Genomic DNA, 24283 nt, shown 5'->3' with positions numbered 1-24283 from the left:
TAGTTTAGAATGATGTAACTTAGACAGCAAGTAGGTCTACATTGTTTTTCTTACCTAAAGTGCTTTGGGAAAAAATGAAATAAAACTTTGACGTATTTCATGAACTTCCTTAAGTAAGTCTGGTATAATGGATTTAAATAATCTTCTGTTTTTATGACCTCAAACAGTTTTTACAAATAGTTTAACAAAATAAAAGTTTAACCCAAAACCTGGTGAAAGGGTTGTTGAATCTCAAACTAAAAGCAAGTATCTTTTATAATTCTTTTTTTAAAGCAACTAACAGTTTAGGATGGCAGCTGCAAAACACCACAGCCAACACTAAATCAAACGATCCAAGGTTTACAGTTTCAGGGCCAAAGCGGATCATCGTGCATTAGTGCAGACTGGGGTGTATTGATCTGTAATTTGTGCTTTGGGGCTTACTTAAAAAAAAACGACTGTGCACAATGAATCCCTCAACCACTTTCCACTAATGCTGCATGTCTGAAAGGATCAGAAATGTAAGACGAGCTCTTTTGTAACTTGATTTTTTTCCCATAAGGTAACTTGATTGTGGCATGATGGATTAGAAAATGCAGGCAGGGTAATGGCTAAAAGTCAATATCCTTTTTGGTGAAAAAAAAAAGATATATAAATATATTATTTTTTTTTTTTAAATATCTTAGAAAAACTGAGACAATGATTGACAAACTGTTATTTGTCTATAATTTACATAAGCTTTTAAACGATTTATAGCTTTTTGGCATCTGCTTGAAAGCACACATTATTTAATTTGGCAGACAGGTGGCACTGTATGCAAACACGTTAGGGACCTGAAGTATGTATTTCATAAGGACAAAAAGCTTTTATCTAAAATGCATATCCAGAGTTTACAGTATGTTTACATCTGCACGTTTAATGTGGTATAATTGCATTGTTGACTGCATAAATATTTAAAATGTTATGCAGCAATGCTTTCACAAAAATGTTTCAACAGATAGGTTTTGAGTTTTCATCAAGCTATAAAATGCAAAATAGTTTAACATCATTAAATAAAATTGAAGGGAAAAAGGATATAACTGTCCCTATAGTTAGGTTTTTTCTCAAAAAGTGTCAAACTAAACTGAAAAGTGTTCTTAGCAACATTTCAAATATTTTTTAAGACATTTAATAGATTTGACAAAACAGCACACTAAAAAAAAAAAAAAAAAAGACCAAAATGATGACCAGACAAATAAAGCTTTTACTGGAGCAATAACAAGAAGCCCTGAGGGCACTGTGCAAAACCAAAAATCTCATAAGCTACCATATTGAAACGTGAAGGTGGTATCACACAACTGCAGTTAGCATGACAAAAAGAGAAATATATTTTTATTGATAGTAAAAACATTCCTCAAAAAAACTTTTACATGTAATTTTTGATGGTAGTAATTGTTCTGAACATAATTGAAAAGTAAAATTTGAATGGTTAAAGAGTGCACATTTCAGTCTTTGAAAGACTGAGAATCCGTTTCATACGAATCCACCCCCCTTGATGAAGCGGCTGTCAGCTTTTTGTGCTACACTTCTACAGCATACAATCCATTTTTTTATAAGTATTTTTTATTGGTGGGCATGTTTTTTTAAACAAAATCACACCAGCACCTTCATATAAAATAAGCTTAAATTCATCCACAAAGAGCGAATGAAGATGAACTACGCTTTAAATTAGTGGTTTCTGATGAAGTCAGCTGTCCACATTGTACCAATTTGTAAGGAAAAATACAGCAGAAAGCTTCATTGCATGGATGCTTTAATTTTCCCAGAAACTGAAAGATATTTTGATGCTATTTTTTTTCTAATTTACTGTATGAGGAGGTGGTTTTCTTAGCCCCTTCCCACACTCTGTACATTTTATTTATAGGTTAATGTTGTGTAACAACAGAACAAGCACAGAGACAAAGAGGAATCAGTGTTTTACAGATTCTGATGAAGATCCCTGAGAAGACAGTGTTTTCACAAGACAAGCTGAGCTCTATGAATGATTGATGAAGTCAAAGTTCTGGAGAAAAAGAATGTCCTGATTCAAGAACATAAAGTTAAAGACACAACGTCCATCATGCCTCATTCTTTCTGCCACACAAGCTTAAGTCGAGAAATGAGTTCATGGAGGACTGCGACCCAGTTCTGGACTCTGTAAGGGTTTCTGCTACGGTTCTGAAACTCCTTCTTTCTTTAAAGAGCCATGCTGTCCGTTTTCCTGCAGACCCACCAGCCTGCTGCTGACCTCCCACAGTCTGCAGGCTACCTCGTCATCAAGAGCCTGCGCTGCTGGTTCTTTTTCAGTCATCACATCGTAGTATCGTCCTGTCACTCCTTCCATCTCCTCAGACACAGCAAGGAAAACTGAGGGCTGGGCCCCCAACGCAGGGCTCTTCACCAGCAGAGAGAAAAATGGACCTGTGAGTGACAATTCAAATTTAATATCAAACACATCGGCCTGGTTCCTTTAAGACCTTTTTGTTCTAAAACAACCTGGCTGAAGTGGCAGCTCCAGTCATGACTATTAAACATGTGTTTACCTTTTTTTATTTTTTTTATTTTGTTGCCCAACTTTGCTGAGAATACTTCGTAAACGTTTTACAGTATTAGATATTTAAATAAGTCTTTCATTTTAGAATTACATTTTTCTTTTGTTTTTAAATCTACATTTAATGGTGTTTTTCTATAACCCTAGTGCAGGGGTCGGCAACCTTTTTTACTCAAAGAGCCATTTGGGACCGCCCCTAATTAAAAAGAAAGCACCTGGAGCCACAACCCGTTTTGACATCATTATATATATTATGCATGTATATATTATTCAAAGGTGCTCATTACGTCCATCGCATCGACCGGTCGATCTTCAATGACATGAGTGTAGATCGCGGGCCAGAAAAAAAAAAAAAAAGAAAAAGAAAAGTACTTCTTTAAAATCCACCAGTCAATCAAAATCCTCACTGAGAAGTACGGGACTTGATTGACATGTAGATTGGCCAATCGGACATCGTCTGAAGCATACGTCGCTGCAAATGCACATTATGTTCTTTAAAGGATGATACCGCGGCCGCGTTGGGAGGAGCTACTGGTTCTGTTCTGATCGCTGCATGGAGCGATGTGCGAATGTGGAGAGATCAGGTTTATTATTTTGAAGAGATTTACTTGGTAATCATGTTTCCATGTTTGAGTTCATAAATCCCAGAGTGTCTGCTTCAACTCCCGCAGTGAAAGCTGCGTCTGAATCTGACGCCCGTGTTGGCATCTCTCTGACAGAGTTTGAAGCCAAAGCCCCTCCTCCGCCTCTCTACCTGCTTTTCCTCTCTACCTGTTCACCTGTTCACATCCTCTGCAGCTGAGATTTGTTTCCCCCGCGCTCCTCAGTGTATTATACACAGAGAGCGCAAAATACGGTAGTCTGGTCGCTCCAGCGCCGCACAAGGATGAAAGAGCCGGACGCAGGTTATAGCGGGGATAGAGCGGGTTAAGAAAATGAATGGAAGAAGGCGGCCTGCTGAAGAAATATTCAATATTGTACACATTTTATTATTATTCTGAACTATCTTTTATTTAGAAAAATCTTTTATTTTATCAGTCCAGTATGGAAAAAAAAAACATCAACAAAAGCTGTGTTGGGCGGTTTTTGGCTGGGTCTGGCCAAACACAGATGACTTTTCGGCTGGAAAACTGTGACTCTATCTGGCAACGCTGGCGCGAACTCTCAGTCTGTCATCAGTCTCTGCCCCGCGGCACATAAAGTTCCCGTCAGAAGACGGAGTGTTTATTGAAGCCGCCCCGCGTGCCTCTCCCTGCTATCAGCTCTGCAGGTCTCGCCCGATAAATACGAGCTCATTACGAAGCTGTTTTTTACGTGGCTCGCGCTTCGTACTGAGCCATCAGCGCCTTTGAAATACCATGAAAAATGAAAAAACTAAAATAAAATTTAATTATTATAAAATACTCATTATTTTCCAAAGTCACAGGGAGCCACAACAGATGGATGACAGAGCCACACTTGGCTCCGGAGCCATGGGTTGCCGACCCCTGCCCTAGTGTAATCCTCAAATTAAAAAAGTTGTTGCGATGTTGTCACTCTCAAACACACTTGCACTTTCTTTTTTACCTCTAAATAAAAAAATAATAGTTTTGCATGCTTGTGTAATGAGAGTATACCATCTCAGGTAATGTTTAGATTCAAAAGAAGGCAAATTATTCCTGCATGTCAGCCACTGTTTGCTTCTGTTTTTCAAGACAATTTTTGCAGATTTATCCAAAAAAAATATTTCTTTAAGTTCCTTAAAAATATTGCACATTTTAATACTTGGAAAGGTTTTTGTGCAAAAAATAAAAAAAAGGAATAAATGAAAATCTGTCATTTGAAAAATTAAAATAAATGCTTAGTTAATGTAAAATATTACGTTTATTTCTTTTATTCATTAATTTCTTACAGCCATATTAATCTTTTTTACAAGTTTCACTTCCCTGCCATTTATTTTCAGGAGTAAAACAGTTCAGAATATAATTATAGCTCATTTTTCAAACGCTATTAGCATTTCTCCATATTAGATAGTTGTTTTCAGAGTTATGAATGATAAATATTTCCTTAAAGCAAATAATTATAGCACAACAGAGTAAGTTATCTTAATATTTCTGCTAAACTTACTAAAACTAATTTGTAATCAGAAAAACCTGATGGTTTTTTTTTGCCTGAAATAACTCTGTTTTGCCTTATTATTGTTACTTGTTTCGGTATATGACAGTTCAGTGCAGTAGACAGGCAGAGATCCTCACCGAGCATAAAGCTTGAGAACTGGGATTGGTGCAGACCGGTGTGCCTCCCGAGCTCCGTAGCAACAACTCCTGGATGTACAGCATTCACGGTGACTCCTGTCCCTGTTGCACACAAAGTATTGTTGGAAAATTAACATCCAAATACGACCACGGGGCTGCAGTCCCTCCCACACGTGCCCACATATGCAGCAGCCGGGAAAACTCGCCTTGTAACCGCTTGGCAAGTTCTCTGGTGAACAGAACATTGGCAAGCTTGCTCTGACAGTACGCCTGCTTGGTATCAAACGTCTTCTTCTCCCAGTTTAGGTCCTCAAAGTCAATGTTTCCAATAATGTGGGCGAGGGAGGACAAGTTGATCACTCTGCTGGGGGCGGGCTCTTTCAACTTCTCCAGCAGGAGATTCGTCAACAAGAAGTGGCCTGGAGGAAGTCAGATACAAAGAATCAAGTAAAAACAAAGTTTTGCTGAAACGTGAGGAGATCTTGGGATCTCTTAGGTGTTTTTTTTTGTACTACTTTACAACTTCTTGTCAGTTTCAACAGTGTCCTGATGTTCGTACCTAGGTGGTTAACTCCAAACTGCATGTCAAAGCCGTCTTCTGTTTTCCATGCGGGACACCTCATGACTCCTGCATTGTTGATCAGCACATCTACACGCTTCTCCTCTACACCAAAGAGAATTTTTCCACGGTTTGCTTTGCAATAAAACACTTGGAAAAAGTAAATCAACAATCAATACCTTTATTGACTCTTTCAGCAAATTCTCGGATGGACTTTATGGAGGCCAGGTCCAGGTGACACGCATAAACATGAGGGTTCAGGGTTGCCCCTCGAATTTCTTTTGCTGCAGTTTCGCATTTCTCCATGTCACGGCACCCCATCAAAATCCTTCCCCCTGGGGATGTAGAGATTAGAGAAGAAGTGTTCATTTTAATTAGTCCCACCAAATCAAAACAGTGCACTTTCTTCACACCTCTCTTTGCCAGCTCTCTTGCTGTTTCCTTCCCGATTCCTGTGTTTGCTCCTGTTATCACCACGGTCTTCCCGGTAATAGTAGCCTTACTGGGACACCGGCCTCCAGTCACATGATGTCTATGGAAATCAAAACACCTCTTATTACAGCACTTAGACCAAAGGCCCTATTTTTTGGAAAGAATGAGTAAATCATGTATTTTTTCTCTGTTGTCGCAATAAATAAATAGGATCCAACATTCTGTGTTTTGACTTTTTCATTCTATTTTAATACAAGGAACATCATACAACCACAGCTTTAAAAGTATTGATAGGTAAGAAGAGAAAAAAATGTGATTTCTGTGTCAGTTCTACAAGAAAAGGTTTCAAAAATGGTCAATCTCAGACGACCCAAAATGAAATAATCTGTTCTTTCATTGGTTCATACTTACACAAATAGAGCAAGAAGGAAGAAAGCTAAAGGTACAAGGAAAAGGTCAAATATCTCTACTAAAAAAAGAGCCTTAGAGTAAAAACAAAACATAATTTTGAAATATCTGTGCAATTCAAGGATAAATAAAAATGACGCTACGCTATTTTCAAATATTAAATTAAAAATCAAAGATGAACTTCCGGCCAAATGACATACATTGACTTTTGTTAACCTAAAGGGAGTTTATTTAACAAACATTTCTAATCAAACTCTTAAAACAGACACTCGACAAGTTTTTTATTGAAAAATCACTTCTCACTGACATGCAACCTCGCCTTTTTTCCCCTCTGTGTTGACTATCTATTCAAATATATCTCTCAAGCAATATTTATTTTCCAGAAAAACCAATGAAAATTCATTGTAAGAAGTATTTTATGGGCTTCTGTTAGTTTATAGTTCCTAAAATATAAAAAAGGTTTACGGTCTATGCAATAAATAAAATAATTGACACTAAATTATTGTAACTTTTTTAAAACCCTTAGAGGATTTACCTATTTAATAATTTATCAACAGATATAAACTAAGTGTTTGAAGAAAAAATACTATACAAACCAAATAAGAACTTTATCACCAAAGACAAAAATTAAGTTTTTAAAGAAAGTATATAAAATACTAATCAAAAGCAAGAACAGCGAATGATTAAGACTGTATATGAAATCAAATGTCAAAATCAAACTTTTTTTTAACGTAAATAATATAAACTTAGTTCTCTGTGTTACTTAATCGAAATAAAGGTATATGTTTGAACAAAGAAGCATTGATTCTTTAAGAATAAGATTACATTATAATGCAGGGGTAACTAAAAAAGAAGTGTCAGTGAGTGACTATTATTCGCACGACTGTCTGTTCTGTGCGGTTCCATCACATACTGACATTATAAATTACTCACTTGAGTAACACAGCGCTTCCAAAAACTGTCCCAAACACGGACACTGGTAAAATATATTTACTCATGTTAATATGAAAAGGCTGTTAGCCGATAAGACCTATTACAGCGGGTTTTGCACTACTTCCACATCTGTGCTATACAAGGTTACTCGCGCACAGCTTTAGCGTCATCATATCTAGACCCAAGGGCATTGTGGGAAATGTTGTTTACAATCTACCGTAACTCAAACGGACGGACCCATTTAACACACTCGTATTGATATACAAATTACTAGCTACTGACTTCATATTAACGTTTGAGGTTTTTAAAAATAATTGCTTTGATAGTTATTCATGAAATAAGTGAAATTTAAAGTAAAGCATTAAAAAATACCATTAAACTGAATCCAATGCACTCTGCAATAAGCTTACTAAATTACAGAGGAAAACTAACACTCCGGCTACTTTATTTGAGTTTTGGTAAGCTAAAGTTGAGAAAAGAAAAAAAAGTAATTATGAAGCCGGAAATGTTAATTAAATGAAATCAATTTCGAGGATAGATACATTCTCGTTAATGAAATAGTTGGGTTTTTCTGAACTGAATTGTGTCAATGTCTGATGACCTATAAACTCATCCCATCCAAATAATTTGAATTTCAGCCTCAGCTTAATTTGTTTACAGATTCCAAATGTGTTGGTGAAGCTCATCATTTGCATGTTGCACTTCCTCTAAAATTCTTTATTAAGTGCTGAATAAATGCTCTAACCTTGATTAACTGTTTACTAATTGTCTTTTATAAATTATTACGCTGGTCATTTTATTTTATTAAATGCATAGTTTGTTATGCTTTTAAATTTTTGGTCAAAAATCTAAATCAATAAAGGTTTGGCACATGGATTTGTTTTTCAATCATCTCCAAATTTGATAAAAATTACAGATCTGTGTCTTTTTTTTCCTACATCATCATAACAATATTGGATGACTTAGATTTCAAAATATAACTTAATTTTAGCCATTCATCAAGCAGTTCTTCAGGCTTCTCATACTAATCCCTCATTACTAAAAATCTAAATAAAAAAATTCTAATAATGGTCTACTTTATCAAAAGAAAGGTAAAAAAAAAGCATTTTACTTTTGAAGAAAAATCTCTGGTCAATCCAAAGTTAACACGAGATTCAAAAAACAATGCAAATTATGAAACTATGCCATTCTTTAAGCCAAAAAAAGGATGTCAAGGACCTTCCTTTGACTTTAGTATATTCTTTTCAAACCTCAAATCCATTTACTTTTGATAAGTTGGATCTTATTGTTATCAATTCATTGTGTTCGTGTAATTTTGTTAGGATAGAAAACATAAAGATGACCTTGAGAGTAAGGGAAGAAGTAGACTAATTTTGTAAAAACCTTGAGGTGACACAAAAACTAAAAAGTAGGACGAGAAACTGGTGCCAGAGAGAAGTGAGGCAGAGAGGAGCAGCAGGCCCACTGTTTATTCGGAGCTCACAGGTGTGCAAGAGTGTGTGTGTGTAGGTGTGTGCGTGGGTGTGTGTGTGACTGTTCAAGGACCCCTGATGTCAGTGTGCTTGACCTTGATTGACATCTGTTTTCTACACTTGCTGAGAGAAAACTTCTTTACCTGATTTTTTGTTTTATCATTTAACAATGAAAAACCTCGTTTCCAATGGAAATCGCAGTCTGTATTTCCAAAAGAGGTCAAATATTGCCAAGTCATGCCAAAAAATACGATTTTATCTGAGGCTTATGCCTCAAGTACTTTCATACTGAGGCTTACTTTTTGGTATGTTCTTGACATTGGACTTAAATTAAAAATTAGAAAAGAGAATTTTTCTTACTCTGTTAATTTTTATGTCTCTTACAAGAAAAATTTACAAATAATTATTTTCATTTTCCTTTTTTCCCTGATCCATTCATCTTTAAAGTCCCACTCAGATCATCTTTTTATCTATTTTAAAAATATTCCCAGTGGTTGTTTGATTATGATTATGCCGTTTTTAGGCAAAATAATAATAAAAAAAATTTTGTTTTCTGAATAGTTTCTATAAAGCAGCAGTAGTTAATCAAAATGTTGCCTCTTATGGATATGGTTGTTGACATGGAGTTAGCCCACTCCCGTGTCCCGTCACCCATCTGTTTACGCGCTCTCCCGATAGCTTACAGCCCCTCACACCTCCAGCCCAACATTACTGGCGATCAAATGGAGCTATTCATCCATCAGCGTTTCAATATTCTGCAGCTAAAATCTGGAACAGCCTCCCTGAAGGCGTAAGACAGGCCTCTTCTGTGTTCATGTTCAAATCTAGACTTAAAACATTTCTGTTTAGCCGTGTATATGACTGAAAGGTCCTATCTGCACTTTTCTTTCCTTCCTTTCTTTTTAAATCTTTTTTTTTTCTTTTCTTTTAAAGTAAATTTTATGTTGATTATTTCTATGATGCATTGTGATTTTAATGCATTTTTCTGTTTTGTGAAGCACCTTGAATTACCTTGTGTACGAATTGTGCTATACAAATAAACTTGCCTTGCCTTGCCTTGCCATACAGTTTTGAGCCACATGCCAACTCAGACGAGGAAAGCGTAAACACACATAGATCCATCCTAATGTAGTGAGAAACAGATTATTTATTTATTTTCCTTTTGATGTCCCAAATAATCTCTTTTTCAAACAGCATTTTTTTCTTTGCTCCTGATTCACAACAATTTGAATAAAACATACTCGAAAATACAATAAGAAAGGAGGCGTAGGGAGGCTGCGTATTTATCTGTCGCTCCTCCGGCGGTCCGCATGACCCAGATCAGCAGCGCGCACACACGGGAAAGGAGTCCATTCATTCACATCATGCTAAAAACACCAAAACACTATTATCAATGGCATGGGATTTTTTTTTCTTGTGGCAAAATTATATTCTTAATGCATCTTGACAGTAAGTTAAAGCCCTACAATCATCTAACAAACTGCACAGCGGTGTTGATGTGAAACTGCAGGCTTTTATGTGGAAGAGCAGAGCTGCGTTTTCCTCCAAATCATGAATCAAAAGTGAGCTGCTGCGTCGGCTAAGTTCCCGGCGCTAGGACCCAGAACACGTGAGCGTATTTTGGTTATATAGAGGGTGGAGACGGTGAACAATGAGTGAGCTGACTGGTAGGACCAGCAGAGGTACAACATCTGAATCACTCCCCTCCCCAACTGTGGTGTCCCGCTGGACCGACAGACTGTTCAGACAGACCGAGCGCAGGACGCTGACAGCTGAGCGGAGTTCAGGCGGAGTGGGAGCATGCAGATTTGTTTATGCACACTGCAGAGATCAGAGCGCTGCCTGAGCGTCCTGCTGAGCGCGGATGTGAATGAATGGACTCCTTTCCCGTGTGTGCGCGCTGCTGATCTGGGTCATGCGGACCGCCGGAGGAGCGACAGATAAATACGCAGCCTCCCTACGCCTCCTGGCAGGTTGAAAAAGCTCAGAGGAGGCGCCGAACGCGTCAGATGGGATTTTGATGGTAAAACAAAGTGAGGAGCATTTCCAGGAAAGGGGAACGCATCGGTCAGCAGGCGCGCAAAGACGCACTGCTCTCAAAAGCCCACAGCTGTGCTGCTGCTGCAATTGGGTTTTCTTAACACTATAGTGGAAGGAAGAGATCCGTTTGTTGTTTTTGTCAGAGGCTGCTTCGCAGAGCGCAGCAGTTCTGCTCAGCGAGCGGATGCAGGACCATGGAGGAGAGAGACAGGTCGCCAGCAGGTGAGCCAGTGACACCTTGATGCACCCCGAGGTGCCTGAAACTGGGTCAGTCTGCATGAAAATAAACACATTTGCTCTACTTTCTTCAAACAGTTCAATTAAATATGTGTAATTTACAAGGTATTCATGTTTTAAACAACTTTATGTGATTTTAATTCAGTGCTGAAAAGTACATTTGTTTTTGAAGCCTGCTGTGCATGCACCCAACTCTTATTATTATGATAGCATTTCTGTTTGTGTTACTCACTTTCATTTCTAAACCTTTTGATTCCCGCTGCTTTTGTTATCCTGTCTGTGCCTGATGGATGCGAGGGCATTCGGGGCACTTCACTTTTTTAATGGCTCTGTAATATTTTGTCCAGGCTGAGCAGGTGATATTTCATCCTTAATGCTGTCTGATGCATTTAAATGAGCAGCTGACTTGCAAATCCTGGAAAAGAAAATCTCGTGTGATAAAGTCCAAACAAACACAACTGCAGCCAGTGGGTCACATCGAAGTGAAAGCTCATTTAAGGTTCTGCTTTGATGTGCAAAATCAAAATAAATGGCATGTATTAAAACTAGTCTAGAAATTGTAAACTAAGAAAATGAAACCAAAGGCTGGTAAAAAGATCAAATATAATGATTATTCAACCATAATTCATCTTTATGAAGAAGTGATTTAAACAAATGTTTTTATATAAAGAATTTAGTTTTTCACACCAAACACTTTGGTCTGAAATGTTTTCCAGCGTCTTGTTGCATATTTATATGATTTGTTGTAGGTGTGTAGGTGTGTAATGATTCATTTTAACAACGATTCCATTCATATAATATTTTTAGGTTTGCTTACATGATTTATAGTCAATATTGGTTTATTTTGAACGATCCGATTTACTGATTTAAAACGGATCCAGGACATCTTTAGCCAAAAATTCAAGCAGTGTGACTCAGAAATACCTGGGAGGTGACATTTTGATTTCTTGCAAGATAATCAAGTGTAAATTAAATATGTGTAAAAGAAACAAGTCATGAAGTCTTGATCATTTTCTGCTGCCATCACATGTGTGTTGTCTGCTGTGATGACACGTGGGTGTTTTATGTTATAGTAAGATAAACCTACAGTGCCTCAATCCAAATGATATTATCCAATATTGATATTTGTTTAATTTTGAAAAAATTTATAACGGTTGATCCAAATAACAATTTGCCTCAGACAGACCGATCTCATATCTAAATTGAGTCATCGATTAAGTCGATTTTTCGTTACTCCCCTAATTTATTGGTTTGTCAAAATGACCAATTACTGCAAAACAAGCCCAAGTCATTACCTCACCATCACCATGTTTCAAATTGGTCACTACAGGTTGGATTTTTATTAGTAGTATTTTACAAAACATTGATGATAAAAGGTTTTAAAAATGCTGTAATTGTTAAGATAAAATAAATGGAGCTTAGACTGTAACATGGCTGAAGCATTTTACAATGTTCTTTTTTTGCACATTTCTTTGTACATTTTTCTTTGCCCCCAGTTAGATTTTGGGTTGTTTTTTGCTGAGTTTTAGTAAACTAAGGCTAAACATCTCCTCTTTGTTCTTCTAAAGGTAGCTGTACCAAATCTCTTGTCAGATGTCAGCCCTGAGAACACAAGAACAATTTTCTTCTGGGCTTTTTAAGTTTTGAGTTTGACATGTTTCTATTTTTTTGTGACTACAAAAAAGGGGAAAAAACAGCATACAAATTTGACCCCATGGGGTTTGGGCTTAGGAAAAACTGTGCAAACCCAAGATGTGCCGCAGAAAATTTGTTTGCTTTTAAAAATACATAATCACTTTGATTTGCACTGCCATAAACTTTAATCTTACATGTAATCACAGATGTAAGTTTTGGGTATTATCATAATTATTCTAAACATTTATTGGGAAACAAGGATTGTTAAAGCTCCAATATTTGTACTTCACAAACCCACCTGCACCAATAATGATGTAAACTCATAAAACTGTACATGTCTTTCTCTCTCTCTATATATATATATTATCCAAAAGCAAAAAGAGACTATGAGTCATTGCAGGAAGCTTGAACTCCAGACAGCCTGAATAATCCCCCTTGTAAACATAAAAAAAACAAAGAAACTGATATGACTAATACACAGGTTTATGATTAATAATAGAAAACTGAAGCTAAAGGTGGTTAAAGACTGCAGACATTTAGTCGGGAAAGTAGGGTTGTTTGTTCTTTCGGAGGAGGTGGCACACACGCACACACATCATATAAAGACACATGGAGATCAAAAGCGTGAGTCTTGCAGGGGAGACGGGGAGGAACAGAACGGACACCTTGCTGGTTAATCCCACCATGTCAATCACTGTTGCTCATTTATCCTTTTATTATTATTACATTGATTTGACCCATAGACTTTTTCCCAAAACACACAGTTTAGAGGTTTTTCTGTGTGTTTAAACATGTATTCTGAATCTGAAGTGTGTACATTTATTAAGACAATTTGAGCAAATGGTCTGTTTTCTCAGAAATGTCAAGTGAGATTAAAAAAAGGGGCTGATTATATTTAAAGTGTTATTAGGTTTTGGTTTCAGATGAATGAGGAGAAGAGCTTTTTGTACACACACCATAAATAATCAACATTTGTCACTTGACGGTTGGAAGCTGCTGTGTATGAGCAGCATAATAAATCACCATCCACTGCTGTTGCATCATTTAGCTACACCCCCATTTACCAACCTCATATTAGAGTCAGATTTCCCAGTGTGTTTGACATCAAAGGGTCGATGGGGTCTGTGCGGTATAAAGCAGGGAGGATTCAGCCTTTAGATCAACTGTCTTTTTCCTGTCATTTCAAACATGCAAGGCCTTCTTAATAAATAAAAGCTATGTGGGTTGTGACATTCTGATGGAATGGTAGTTATGGTACAATTTCTTTCAAAGGCAGCGCACTGCAATGCAACATAAAGTGGACTTAAGTGACACTGATCTTGATTGGCATTCATAATTAAGTGCCGAGGGAGGTGTTTATGACAAAGTCTTTATCCCAAATTGCAGGGATGATGGAATATGCCCGAGGATAGAAAATGCAACACAAGTGATTAGATGGCTTTGCCATCACTTTTCTCACTTCTCCTGGCAAGAAAAAGATGACCTGCTTAAAAAAAAAAACATTTGAAAATTCTCATTTTTGAACAAAAAAATGAGATAAATTAAAAGAAATAGCACATAACATTGTGTTACCTTTGAGTTTGTGTTCAGCCCATTTCTGCTCTCCAAATTTGGGGAACAGTTCACCTTGGGTTACCCCTCCCTGGTGGGCAGGTCATCCCTGCAGGAGGCAACCGACTGCCAAACATTTTTCTCTTTCAGTAGTTGCGTTGAGGTCATTCTATTGAGTTGAGACACAGAGATGAGAGAGAAACATTGCAGGAAAGGCACGTTGCAAATCCCTGCATCCCAGCAGGGATTCTTGTGGGCAGCTGTTTAGAGCTGAGAACCAGCGATTTGTCTGTAAACTGTGCTGAAGGGTTCACCTATCGCAGCACAGCAGGAGGCTTCTTCATCTGTCCACCAACTGAGAATCAAGGACCACCAGCTTAGCGGCCAGGTATCCCCTGGTGAAGGTGAAAACCTGGTGGGGAACAGGTTGTGCAGCTCATTTGGTTTTGAACAAATATATTGTTTTTCTATCCAACCATACAGGAACAACAAGGAATTAAGAAAAATAGTTTCTGTCATTTTTGCAAGTCCTTTTTTCAATTTCCAACCAACTAGTGGGAGAAACAGAGCCAGTCACATTGAATTTTACTCCGTATTTTCTCTTCAACAGAGAAGCAAAGCAGACTGAGCATTCTGACAGTAAATTGGACACTCCCGATATCAGTCCTCATCTATAATGACTCTTCTGCAGAGAGCAAAGAAATCAGTCCATTAACACTGGGAGTAAGAGGTAAAGACGTGTGACATGGGCTCTGCAATTTATTTTTCTTTCATTAGTACCTTACATTTGCAGCAACAGAAAGATGAGAAAGAGGGCTAGATGTAGGGAGACTTTGTGAACTGAATAAACAAGATCTGTGTATGCAAAGCTGCTGATTCAAATTCATCTTGCAAATGCTGCCTTGAGCTAATTGTCGGAAACTCAAACAGCTTCATTTTCTTCTTAGCTTATTTTTCAAACATAAAAATATTTTGTTGATTGAAAATTGTTTCTGTCACAATTTGTTTTAACTTCATTATCAACCAACTTCCTTGGAGGTGTTTGATTAGAGGAGCTGTAATTTCAAAATCAAGTGTTCCAAGAGCTGTATAACAAAAGTGAGTTTTTTGATGACTAAAAGCTTTGAGTTATAATAATTGCAGTGGATATGAAGATGTAAATAAGCTTCGAATTGAACTGTTATGTTTCCTTAAATGTTTACTGTTGAAATGACATTTTCTGCTGTTGCCTTGCAGGCAAAAACAGAGGAATACTAAAATACTTCACCTCATGATGGCACTGCTTGAAAGGCTGAGGGTCCAGGGATTAGCATAATTAAAACAATTCATCCTAAAGGGAGAAAAACATTAAAATATGCATGCAACATCCTTTGCTGCTTTTCTTTCTGGAAGCCTTTTGTCTTTTGCGGATAAAACAAAGTCTATTAGGCTTACACTGAAAATGTGCTGTTCTCTGTTTGAATAATTGCTCAACTAAGCGAGACTGTCAAACAACGTTTGTGAAGAAATTAGTATGAGTTTGTTGCTTCGGAGCAAAAACCTTTTTATCTGCTCTTTTTTATGAGCCAGGAATTGTTTTCAGACTGCGAGGCATACTATGCTTTAATTCTCTTGATATAAGAGGAAAAAATACTACTTCTGTTCATGATATTTAAGTTTTGTCCAACATTTACCGGTATATAAAACACATCGGAATAATCGCTGTAGCTATTCCAAAAGATTTGTAGGAATTGGCACAATCCCTCCAGAGGTTAAAAAAACGAAGATTTGAGGCAGAATTGTATTTGTATGTGCAGCATGTAAATGTTACCTTGTCTTTTTCTGGCTGAGCGGGCAGAAGAGGAGCTAAGGGCAGCATGGCAGATCAGTGGTGCATGAAGCAGTGTGGCCGAGCACGAAGGCTGTGCTTGTGCGAAAGCTCGCAGCTGCTCCCTCTCAGATGTAGCAGCACAGAGGGCCTTTGATAGTGTCCCCATCCATCTGATACACCAGACCACCATTGACCCCCCCCCCCCCCCCCTCACACACACAACCCCCCCCCCCCCCCCCACGGAAACTTTTCAACACAATCACACACACGTTGATGAATCACCTCTAAGACACTTCCTGTTCACTGTGAGTGTCGAAGCAGCTTCAGAAAGAGCAAACTCAATGTCATATTTTGGGGTTCCTAATTCCAAGTCTGCATAGGAAATGAAGGAGAGGGGGAGTCGTCCTTTCAGGATCTGAGTAATGTGATTAGCGTCCGTGCTGGAGTGCTGTGCATTCTGGCCAGAAGAGGAGCCTGCCAGTAAACAAGAGCTCCCTGCTCAGCTCTCACTGTTCAAGGCCACAGGGCCTCACGGGGTGGGCGGTCAGAGGAAATGTGCTTCCAGTTTGTCTGTCTGGCCTGTTTAAATGTTTAATCACCAAACTCAGACCACCGACTGGTTTGGACAATGATCAAGCTTCGTGTTGATTTGCCAAAGGCACAAAGTGATCTGGCTCAGCATGAGCTGGCAACAATATTCAAAGAGTCTTATATAATCATCTCTACAGTTATGATCAAAATCAAGATCTATAAAGATCCTGGCACAGGGCAACTTTTTCTATTTTTGCTCTGAGTTTTTCTTTTCGAAGCTTCAAGCCAAGCACAAAAGGCTGCAGAGGGTTACGTCTTGTTTTAGTCAAATGACTATATTTATCAGATTCTTCCCACATGATCGGCACCTTTAGAAATGTCTGAGCAAAACAACCTGATCCATGTTTTCAGTGTGTATATTTAGCACTAAGTTCCATTGTTAATTCACCTTTTTGTTCCTGCAATGCACACAGCAGGAGGCTGCCACATTTGCGATGCTCTTGTTTTGGTCCTCAGAACTTACTTTATGGCAGTGATGATGTGAAACTGATTAGAGGAACGGACAATAAACAAAGAGCAAAGCATCTGGCTTTGAATAGCAGATGAAAAATGTGTCATCAAAATGGTTTGTGCTGATTTGGTGCTTATTAGTTGTGTGTGTGTGCATGCTGTGCACAATTGGATGATTAAATTGGGTTGAGTGTGCGGAGAGAAGAGATTAAAGAGAAACACACAATAGATGTCGCAATTAAAACAAAACAAAAAAAGCATTTGACCTATTTCAGAAATCACAGAAGCATTACTGTTAAGGAATTTAATTTCTATTTTTTTTTATCTTTAACACTTTGATTAAAATAATAACTCTAAGCAACCAGAACACAAAGTAAATGTTGGAGCAGCTCTGCAGACAGCGTGCAGATGTATGGCTCAAAATGGTCACAGATTTTCTTTGGCATCTCTCAGCTGCACGCGTATCCCTTGAAGTTGTCAGTGCTCTCAATTTATTGCTATTTGTGAGTCACTCAACTTATTGATTTTCCTATATCCCTGTGCCAGTAAGTGCTGTCTGAGGTCTGCCATATAGCATGCAAGAGTAATCCAGAGGCAGCAGGAAGTCCAATACATTAACTAAAAAGTCATCATGTTGATGCTTTCTCAGTATTGATTGCATTGATCGCAGGACATGAATATGGAAAAAAAAGCTAAATGGATGCAGAAATGAAGAATGTTCTGTAATAAACGTGCATTCATTAATTTCCCTGTGATGTTTATTAGGAAATCGAACCCTAAAGTACTCAATTTTTTATTTTAGTCTGCCTCACAGCGTCAAGGCGAGCCTGTCTCTTTCTCCATTGGGACCAGGACGGGTGGGCAGCAGCGGAGGCTCACCCACATCCAAAGTGGGATGCTGTGGAGGAGTGCCAGTGGAGGACATGGAGGCACTGGCCATCACCTCCCTGTCGGCGGCAGATGTAGCCAAACAGTACGAGCACATCAGCGAGCTTGGGAAAGGCACATATGGCAAGGTGGACCTGGTGGCTCACAGGACCCAGGGTGTGTTAAAAAACACAGTCTCCATTTTTTACTGTGATATTTTTTTTCCCCCAGACTCTTTAGAGCTCAAACAAAAAAAATCTGAATTTAGGGTGCACCACATGCCTCACAGCTAAACATTGGTTATTTCTGCTTTGCAAAATCAGCTTATGAGCTGTCCCTAAAGCAGAGCAAGCCTGTTTTTTGGCTTGTTTCTTTGAGGAACTGCCTCCAATGATGCTGTCCCAACTGCACATACAAATAGGCTATCCCCACCACAGATCTGTAGAAAACAAGCAACATTTTTGCGGTGCGGGGTCGTAAATATTTTAAAGAACATTGCAGCAAAAATGAGACAACTCTTCAAAAGGAATCCTGTGCTTTTTGACATCATTTTGAATGTAGAGTTTATTTGTTGAACATATGTTGAACATCAGAATCTTCACCGTTTTTCCCTGTATTCTTCATCTTGTTTCCTGTAGGCACCAAAATGGCCCTGAAGTTTGTTACCAAGAACAAGACGAAGCTCAAAAGTTTCCTGCGGGAATACAGTCTAACAGGCTCACTCAGCTGCAGCCCTTTCATCATCAAAGTCCTGGATGTGCTTTTTGAGACAGAGGACAGCTATGTGTTTGGACAAGAATATGCCCCTGCTGGAGACCTTTTCGACATCATACCCCCACAGGTAGCACCATCATCCTCCCTCTGCATCAACCACCATTCTTACCCAACCCAAACCCACACCAATCAGTCGCAATAATCACACGCAATGGTTTTAACAAGCTCTGCTGGGATTGCAGTCTTTCTTGTGTCCTGATTGTTGGTCCTCATAAGGCTCTCACTTTGCTTTAGTACTCTCCCGGCTGATATGCAGAAAATATTTGACTTCAAAAGACCTTTGAAAAATTCATTAAAAACATGGCAGTAAAAATTTAGAGCTGGAAGTTTTCCTCTCTGGAGCATGGTTCTTCATGCATTTTAATGTACAAAAGTGCTCTTTGTTTCTGTCTTCTCTTAGGTTGGTCTGCCAGAGGAAATGGTCAAACGATGCATGCAACAACTTGGTTTGGCCTTGGACTTCATGCACAGTAAAAATCTGGTCCATCGGGATGTCAAGCCTGAAAATGTGCTCTTGTTTGACCGAGAATGTCGGCGGATCAAGCTGGCTGACTTTGGGATGACCAGGCGTGTCGGGTGCCGGGTGAAACGTGTGAGCGGCACCATCCCTTACACAGCACCAGAGGTGTGCCGAGCCAACCGAGCCGAGGGTTTCCTTGTGACAACCAGTCTAGATGTGTGGGCATTTGGCGTGCTGGTGTTCTGTATGCTGACGGGTAATTTTCCGTGGGAGGCAGCGTTGCCCACCGATGCCTTTTACGAGGAGTTTCGTCGCTGGCAGAAAGCAGGGTGCCCTGTGGGAACCTACCCATCTCAGTGGCGCCGCTTCACTGATGATGCTTTGCGTATGTTCCAGAGATTGCTTTCCGCTGAGCCGGAAAAGCGCTGTGGGGTGAAGGACGTGTTCTGCTTCATCAAGTATGAGCTGGTCAGCGAGCTGCGGCGCAGAGCCTCTCACAGAGCAAAGAGAAACGAGAGGTCCAGCTCGGGCGTGTGTACCGGAACCTGCACTCCCTCCTCATCATCTACTTCTTCACGTTCTTCCCACAGACACCCAGAACCCTCCACCCCTCCAGGGACCACTTGTCTGCGCCCAGCGCCACTCAAACGCAGCGTCCTCTCTGACCCGCTGTCTCCCAGAGAGGAGTCTGGACAGCACCAGACCTCAGGCCGCGACAAGAACAAAAGCCAGATGGTGATGGCAACAGCTATAGAAATCTGTGTGTGATCATGCTAATATTAAGGCAGGAAAACAGATGGCTTTTTACAAACAACAAGTTTTGAGGAGGTGTGAATGACTACCACAGTGAACCTGGTGTAAAAGGAGAAGTACTTCAACCATGAAGGAGAAGCTCAGGATCCCACCCTAGGCTGTGGATAAAGACTCAATCAATCAGCGGTCGAAAAAGTGACAGACTGTCTCTGAATTCAATGCCATTTAGGGTTTGATTTGTGACCAAAGACTGCTTCCCAGGCAGAGAAGCCATGCAGGCGGCAAAGAAGATGCTTCTCTAAGCGGCTCATTCTGCCAACCTGACATCCGTGTGTTTCTGCTCATACACTGTGGTGGTGCTAACAATTTCAACTTCAATTCAATCCACTTCTCAATATTTCAATGTGTATTTATCTAAATTTTAGTTCCATTACCTAGTGATCACTGAATTAGAAAGCAGCTTGGGTTTAGAAGAGAAACTATGACCCAAACCTCATTCCAGCATCAATAAAGTTATCAAATACTTCACTTGAAAATGTAAAGTATAGTAAAAAAAAAATCACTTATGTAGCAGTGTGTGAGATGTACTTTCATAAATAAGTCTGGATTGATCGTTCCCAATGACCGGCGTAAACTCAGGACTGTTCATTTCATCTCTTGCTGTTAAATCTTTAACAAAAAACCCCATTTGGATAACACTTTTCATCATTTAAAAAAAATCTAATGACACTTTTTTCCTGGACAAAATACAAGTATGTGCGAATGTTCCTAAACAAGTTGAAAAAAACTATTAAAAATGTCAATTTTATGTGTTACCCGTACTTTCACATTTATATGTGTGCGTGTGTGAGAGGGGAGGTAGGAATGTGCGTCTTAAATGCTGAAGCACATTTTTTTATTGTAGTAGAAGAGAACTTAGAGAAAACCATGACTATATTGTACATAACTGAATATTCCTGGCGTTATCAGGTAGTTCAACTATGTAGCTGTGTTGATTTTCTACAAGAGGGGAGGAGGGTTATAGAATTCTACCTGTATTTTTAGAGGTGATACACTGTATGTAGCAGCAAAATATGACAATAATATATGTATAAGAACCAATGAAATGTATAGATGTATGAAATAGAGTCAGTCACATCAGATAACACTGTAGCAGCTGCTATTATCCCTTTTTTGTACAGTTTTCCTAGAGTTTTTATTTTTATTTTTACTGACTCGACCAGTGAGTAGACATTTACCACGACCTGCGATCTGATTGTGACAACATGTATCCCTTATGTCCTCTCGGTTTTTTAATCTAATTCGGTTTTACTTGAGGTGGGCTTCACTGTAAACAGCTTCCAATCCCGTCCAGCTTTTGATGCAGTATATTTTAATGTATGTTGGCCCTTCCCTCCCTGCTGATTTTACTTCACTGGTTTTCCATGGTTTCATCTGCACTTACGTAATTGAATCTGAAGGGGGGATTTTATGGTTGGGTTTGGAGTGTCTCCTCAAGGCAACCACTGCACAACACAGAGGACGCAGCAGGACACTTGAATGCAGCAGAGATTCATAACTGTGCAGTATGTCATCAACACACACTGCCAGGATGGAGAACGTGACAATCTGAGATGTTTTATGACCAGAGAAAAAAAGAGTAAAAATACAGACACTTCTGGAGGCATCCTTTAATTCATAACTGACTGCAGATGCAGCGATAAATCTTCAGTATACCAACTGGGATTTATGGTTGCGGATAAAAAGAGCCATATCTGTCAAACACACATTAAGGTTTTTTATTACGCTGAATACATTTAAAAGAAATTTGTAAAATAAAATTTGAGATCAAAAATAGCCCACAACTAAAAGAGGTCGTGCTTGAGATGCCATATGAAGTAATTTTGCAAAGCAATGGCAAATATATGTGAAAATGTATTTAAACAAATACCGAAATATATTAGGACTTTAAACCCTGATTCAAATAATTTGCAATTATTACATTTTCCACTGTAAATGTACTAAAATAAAGGATTTTCTTGTATGGTTGACTGGATTTGCTGAACTAAATCCATTTACTATTATTTCAAGTAGCCATAAAGTGAACATTTACCACTTTTTTTCAGGGGTTTCCATTTTACTTTTTTTTTTAAAATTTTTACATTCCCTACTTTCCTAGGTCTTTTAAAACATTTTAGATTTCCTAATCAAATTAGAATAATATTCTTAAAGTGAAGGTGTGGACCTGAATTTTAGCAGTAGCACATGCAATTTAAACACTTGCAAAATTATTTTTCGACAAACACCACATAAGGAGAAGCAGCCAAAAACAGCTAAAATTATTTCAGTTATTGTAAAGAAAATTCTAATTAAACACAGCAGAAATAGAGAATTACATGCAGAAAATGTAAAAATAAAGCCATAAAGATAAATTGTAGCACATAGGCTTTTTTAAAATGTTGACTTTATTTTACATATACACAATTTGTAATTTTACATTTTTTTTCCAAATGAGATGTCTTTTTGTTCGCCAACAATTCCATGAAGTTCTTGGCTTAAACGGTCTATCAACTTCGAGACGTTGACCATAAATTTGATGATCGATGGTCTCTTTAGACTTAGAATTCTAATTAGAATGTAGAATTAGAATTCTACACTGCATTACAAAGGGATGTCAATATCTGTATATTTTAAAAAAAACAACAGAATGACAGAAGACTTAAAACATTGAGAATATAAGAAAAAACACAATTTTGGCAAAGCAACAAAACCTCTTTTTTCATGATCTTAACTGGGTTGAAAATCACAGTTGATGCAAGGATCCAGGATCAATACTTTTACTTCCACATAAGTTTTTTTTTTTTAATTTAATCTTTCATTATCAACATTTCTTTTTTCTTTCCCCTTTATCATCCCACGATGGCTCATCACCTCTGTTGCCATGGTGACGAAACTGCCACCCAGCACTCCAGTTCAATTTACGTTCCCCATCCTGACCATGAAGTCTAATTGAGCTCAAATGAAACAACCAGTGGTTGTCCTTCTTTAATCTACAGATCCTCATGATGGAATGGGTTTCCTTGTTATGCTAGATGAGGTTATTTCTGCAGAAAGTTGAACTTTTCCTCCAACTTTAAGCAAGAGGTTTGTTTCATTCGACTCCTTTTCTGTTTTCATCTACATCAGGGTAAGATCTGCTTGTGTCAGAGGAAAGAGCTGAATGATGAAACATATGTGGGAGAATAATAGGTTTAAGAGTGTTCTTTTTCTTGACTTGAGATTCATTCCCAGTGCATTTATATGATATTTCATAGATTTTAAGCATAAATTTGTGAAAGAGATTAAATTGATTTTATTCTCAACATCCTCAAAATTCAGCTTTCTGCATAAGAAAATGCCGTATTAAGAAGTTCAAATTGCCTTTTCCTTTACAATGTTTTTGTTCCTCACAAATTTCAACCAAAACTCAATATGTTTAACCACTTATTAAATATGCAAATGGGATTTAAGAGAATATTTGATGAAGCCACCTGCAGCTTTCTATCAAACGGGAGAAAATGTGTATGTTTTTTGTAAAAAAAAATGTTTTATTAACCCTTCAAAATCAAACTCCAATGCCTAATTTTAAGCTTATTTTTAAAATAGAATCTACTGTTAAAGTACAACGCAAGGTCAGAACATATTAAATGTGTTAAAAGCATTTGGATAAACATTATGATGAAAAACCTAAAGGTTTACCTCAAAACGAGTGCCCTTTGTCATTAAATTGCTATTAGTAATTTAAAAAATATCTATTTTATTGCTCATGTATAATATAATTACAAATATTAGATGTGAAGATTTATTTGAGATACAAGGAATGTTGCTTTCTCCTTTCCCTTTTTATCCAGATTCCATCTTGAAGAGTATCCTAAAAGCACATTTTTGGTTATAATTGTATCTATAATCTTTAACAAAATGTTATTATATGTGAAAATAAATTTATGCACCACCTCCAATGTCTGTGAATGTTTGGAAATTGCCATTTTTTAAATTAAAGCTCAGCATTGTGTGGTCCACTGAAGATCGCATGAAGGTCATCTTGACTGATGTGATTGCCTGAGGCTTTGGCTTCAGATTGGGCCCTCAAACTACTTTAATGTGTTGGACTTTGTCTGAAAAGCCCAATTAGCACGTGTGTAGATTGTAGTCATTGGCTGGCTTCAGAGAGGAAAAGAGTTCAAGGGTAGTTGGAATGATAATGCTGTCATCTTGCAACCGCTTCATGCCGCCTCTCAGCTCTTGAGTCACAGAAGAAGATGGGGATGAACCCGTCATCAGGGTAAATTCAAGCAGGGGCTGTAAGAGCTTGGCGTTTCTGACACTGAAAGATTATCAGCTCAATCAGAGGCAAAGACACAGAGAAAGGTCAATTGGGACACAGTTTGTTTGTAGGCAGATAAAATCATGGCCAGAGTTAATAAATTATTTTCTGCTTGGACCAGACTCACGATACATTACGTTTCCATGATCCCCTTCTTCTAAATATTGATACACCAGAAAGATGAGGG

At 38.2% G+C, this 24283-nt stretch overlaps 2 protein-coding genes across 3 annotated transcripts; one reads left to right on the top strand and one right to left on the bottom strand.

Annotated features, from left to right (window-relative positions):
* Positions 1–1322: 1322 nt before the first annotated feature.
* Positions 1323–15976, bottom strand: LOC101164512 (retinol dehydrogenase 13). Of its 2 annotated transcripts, XM_078937318.1 has the most exons (10): positions 15860–15976; positions 15317–15379; positions 14364–14461; positions 14071–14218; positions 5755–5873; positions 5521–5676; positions 5342–5446; positions 4989–5201; positions 4783–4884; positions 1323–2418 (listed from the first exon to the last, which is right to left on the bottom strand). In XM_078937318.1, the coding sequence occupies exons 6-10, from the start codon at positions 5660–5662 to the stop codon at positions 2168–2170; spliced, it is 813 nt and encodes a 270-aa protein (XP_078793444.1). In that variant the 5' UTR covers positions 5663–5676; positions 5755–5873; positions 14071–14218; positions 14364–14461; positions 15317–15379; positions 15860–15976; the 3' UTR covers positions 1323–2167. The 2 variants fall into 2 exon arrangements, with proteins under 2 accessions (XP_078793444.1, XP_004080572.1); XM_004080524.5 differs by lacking the exons at positions 14071–14218; positions 14364–14461; positions 15317–15379; positions 15860–15976 and adding an exon at positions 7115–7294.
* Positions 10215–23731, top strand: sbk1 (SH3 domain binding kinase 1). The gene is made up of 4 exons (XM_023949141.2): positions 10215–10848; positions 17703–17944; positions 18406–18608; positions 18942–23731. Exons 1-4 carry the CDS (start codon positions 10811–10813, stop codon positions 19767–19769), a joined length of 1311 nt encoding a protein of 436 aa, XP_023804909.1. The 5' UTR covers positions 10215–10810; the 3' UTR covers positions 19770–23731.
* Positions 23732–24283: the final 552 nt, after the last annotated feature.

This window comes from Oryzias latipes, chromosome 19 (genome assembly GCF_053564925.1).
Source record: "Oryzias latipes strain Hd-rR chromosome 19, Olatipes_Hd-rR_3.1".
Lineage (NCBI taxonomy): Eukaryota > Metazoa > Chordata > Actinopteri > Beloniformes > Adrianichthyidae > Oryzias > Oryzias latipes.
This window is presented reverse-complemented; position numbering and strand designations above follow the sequence as displayed.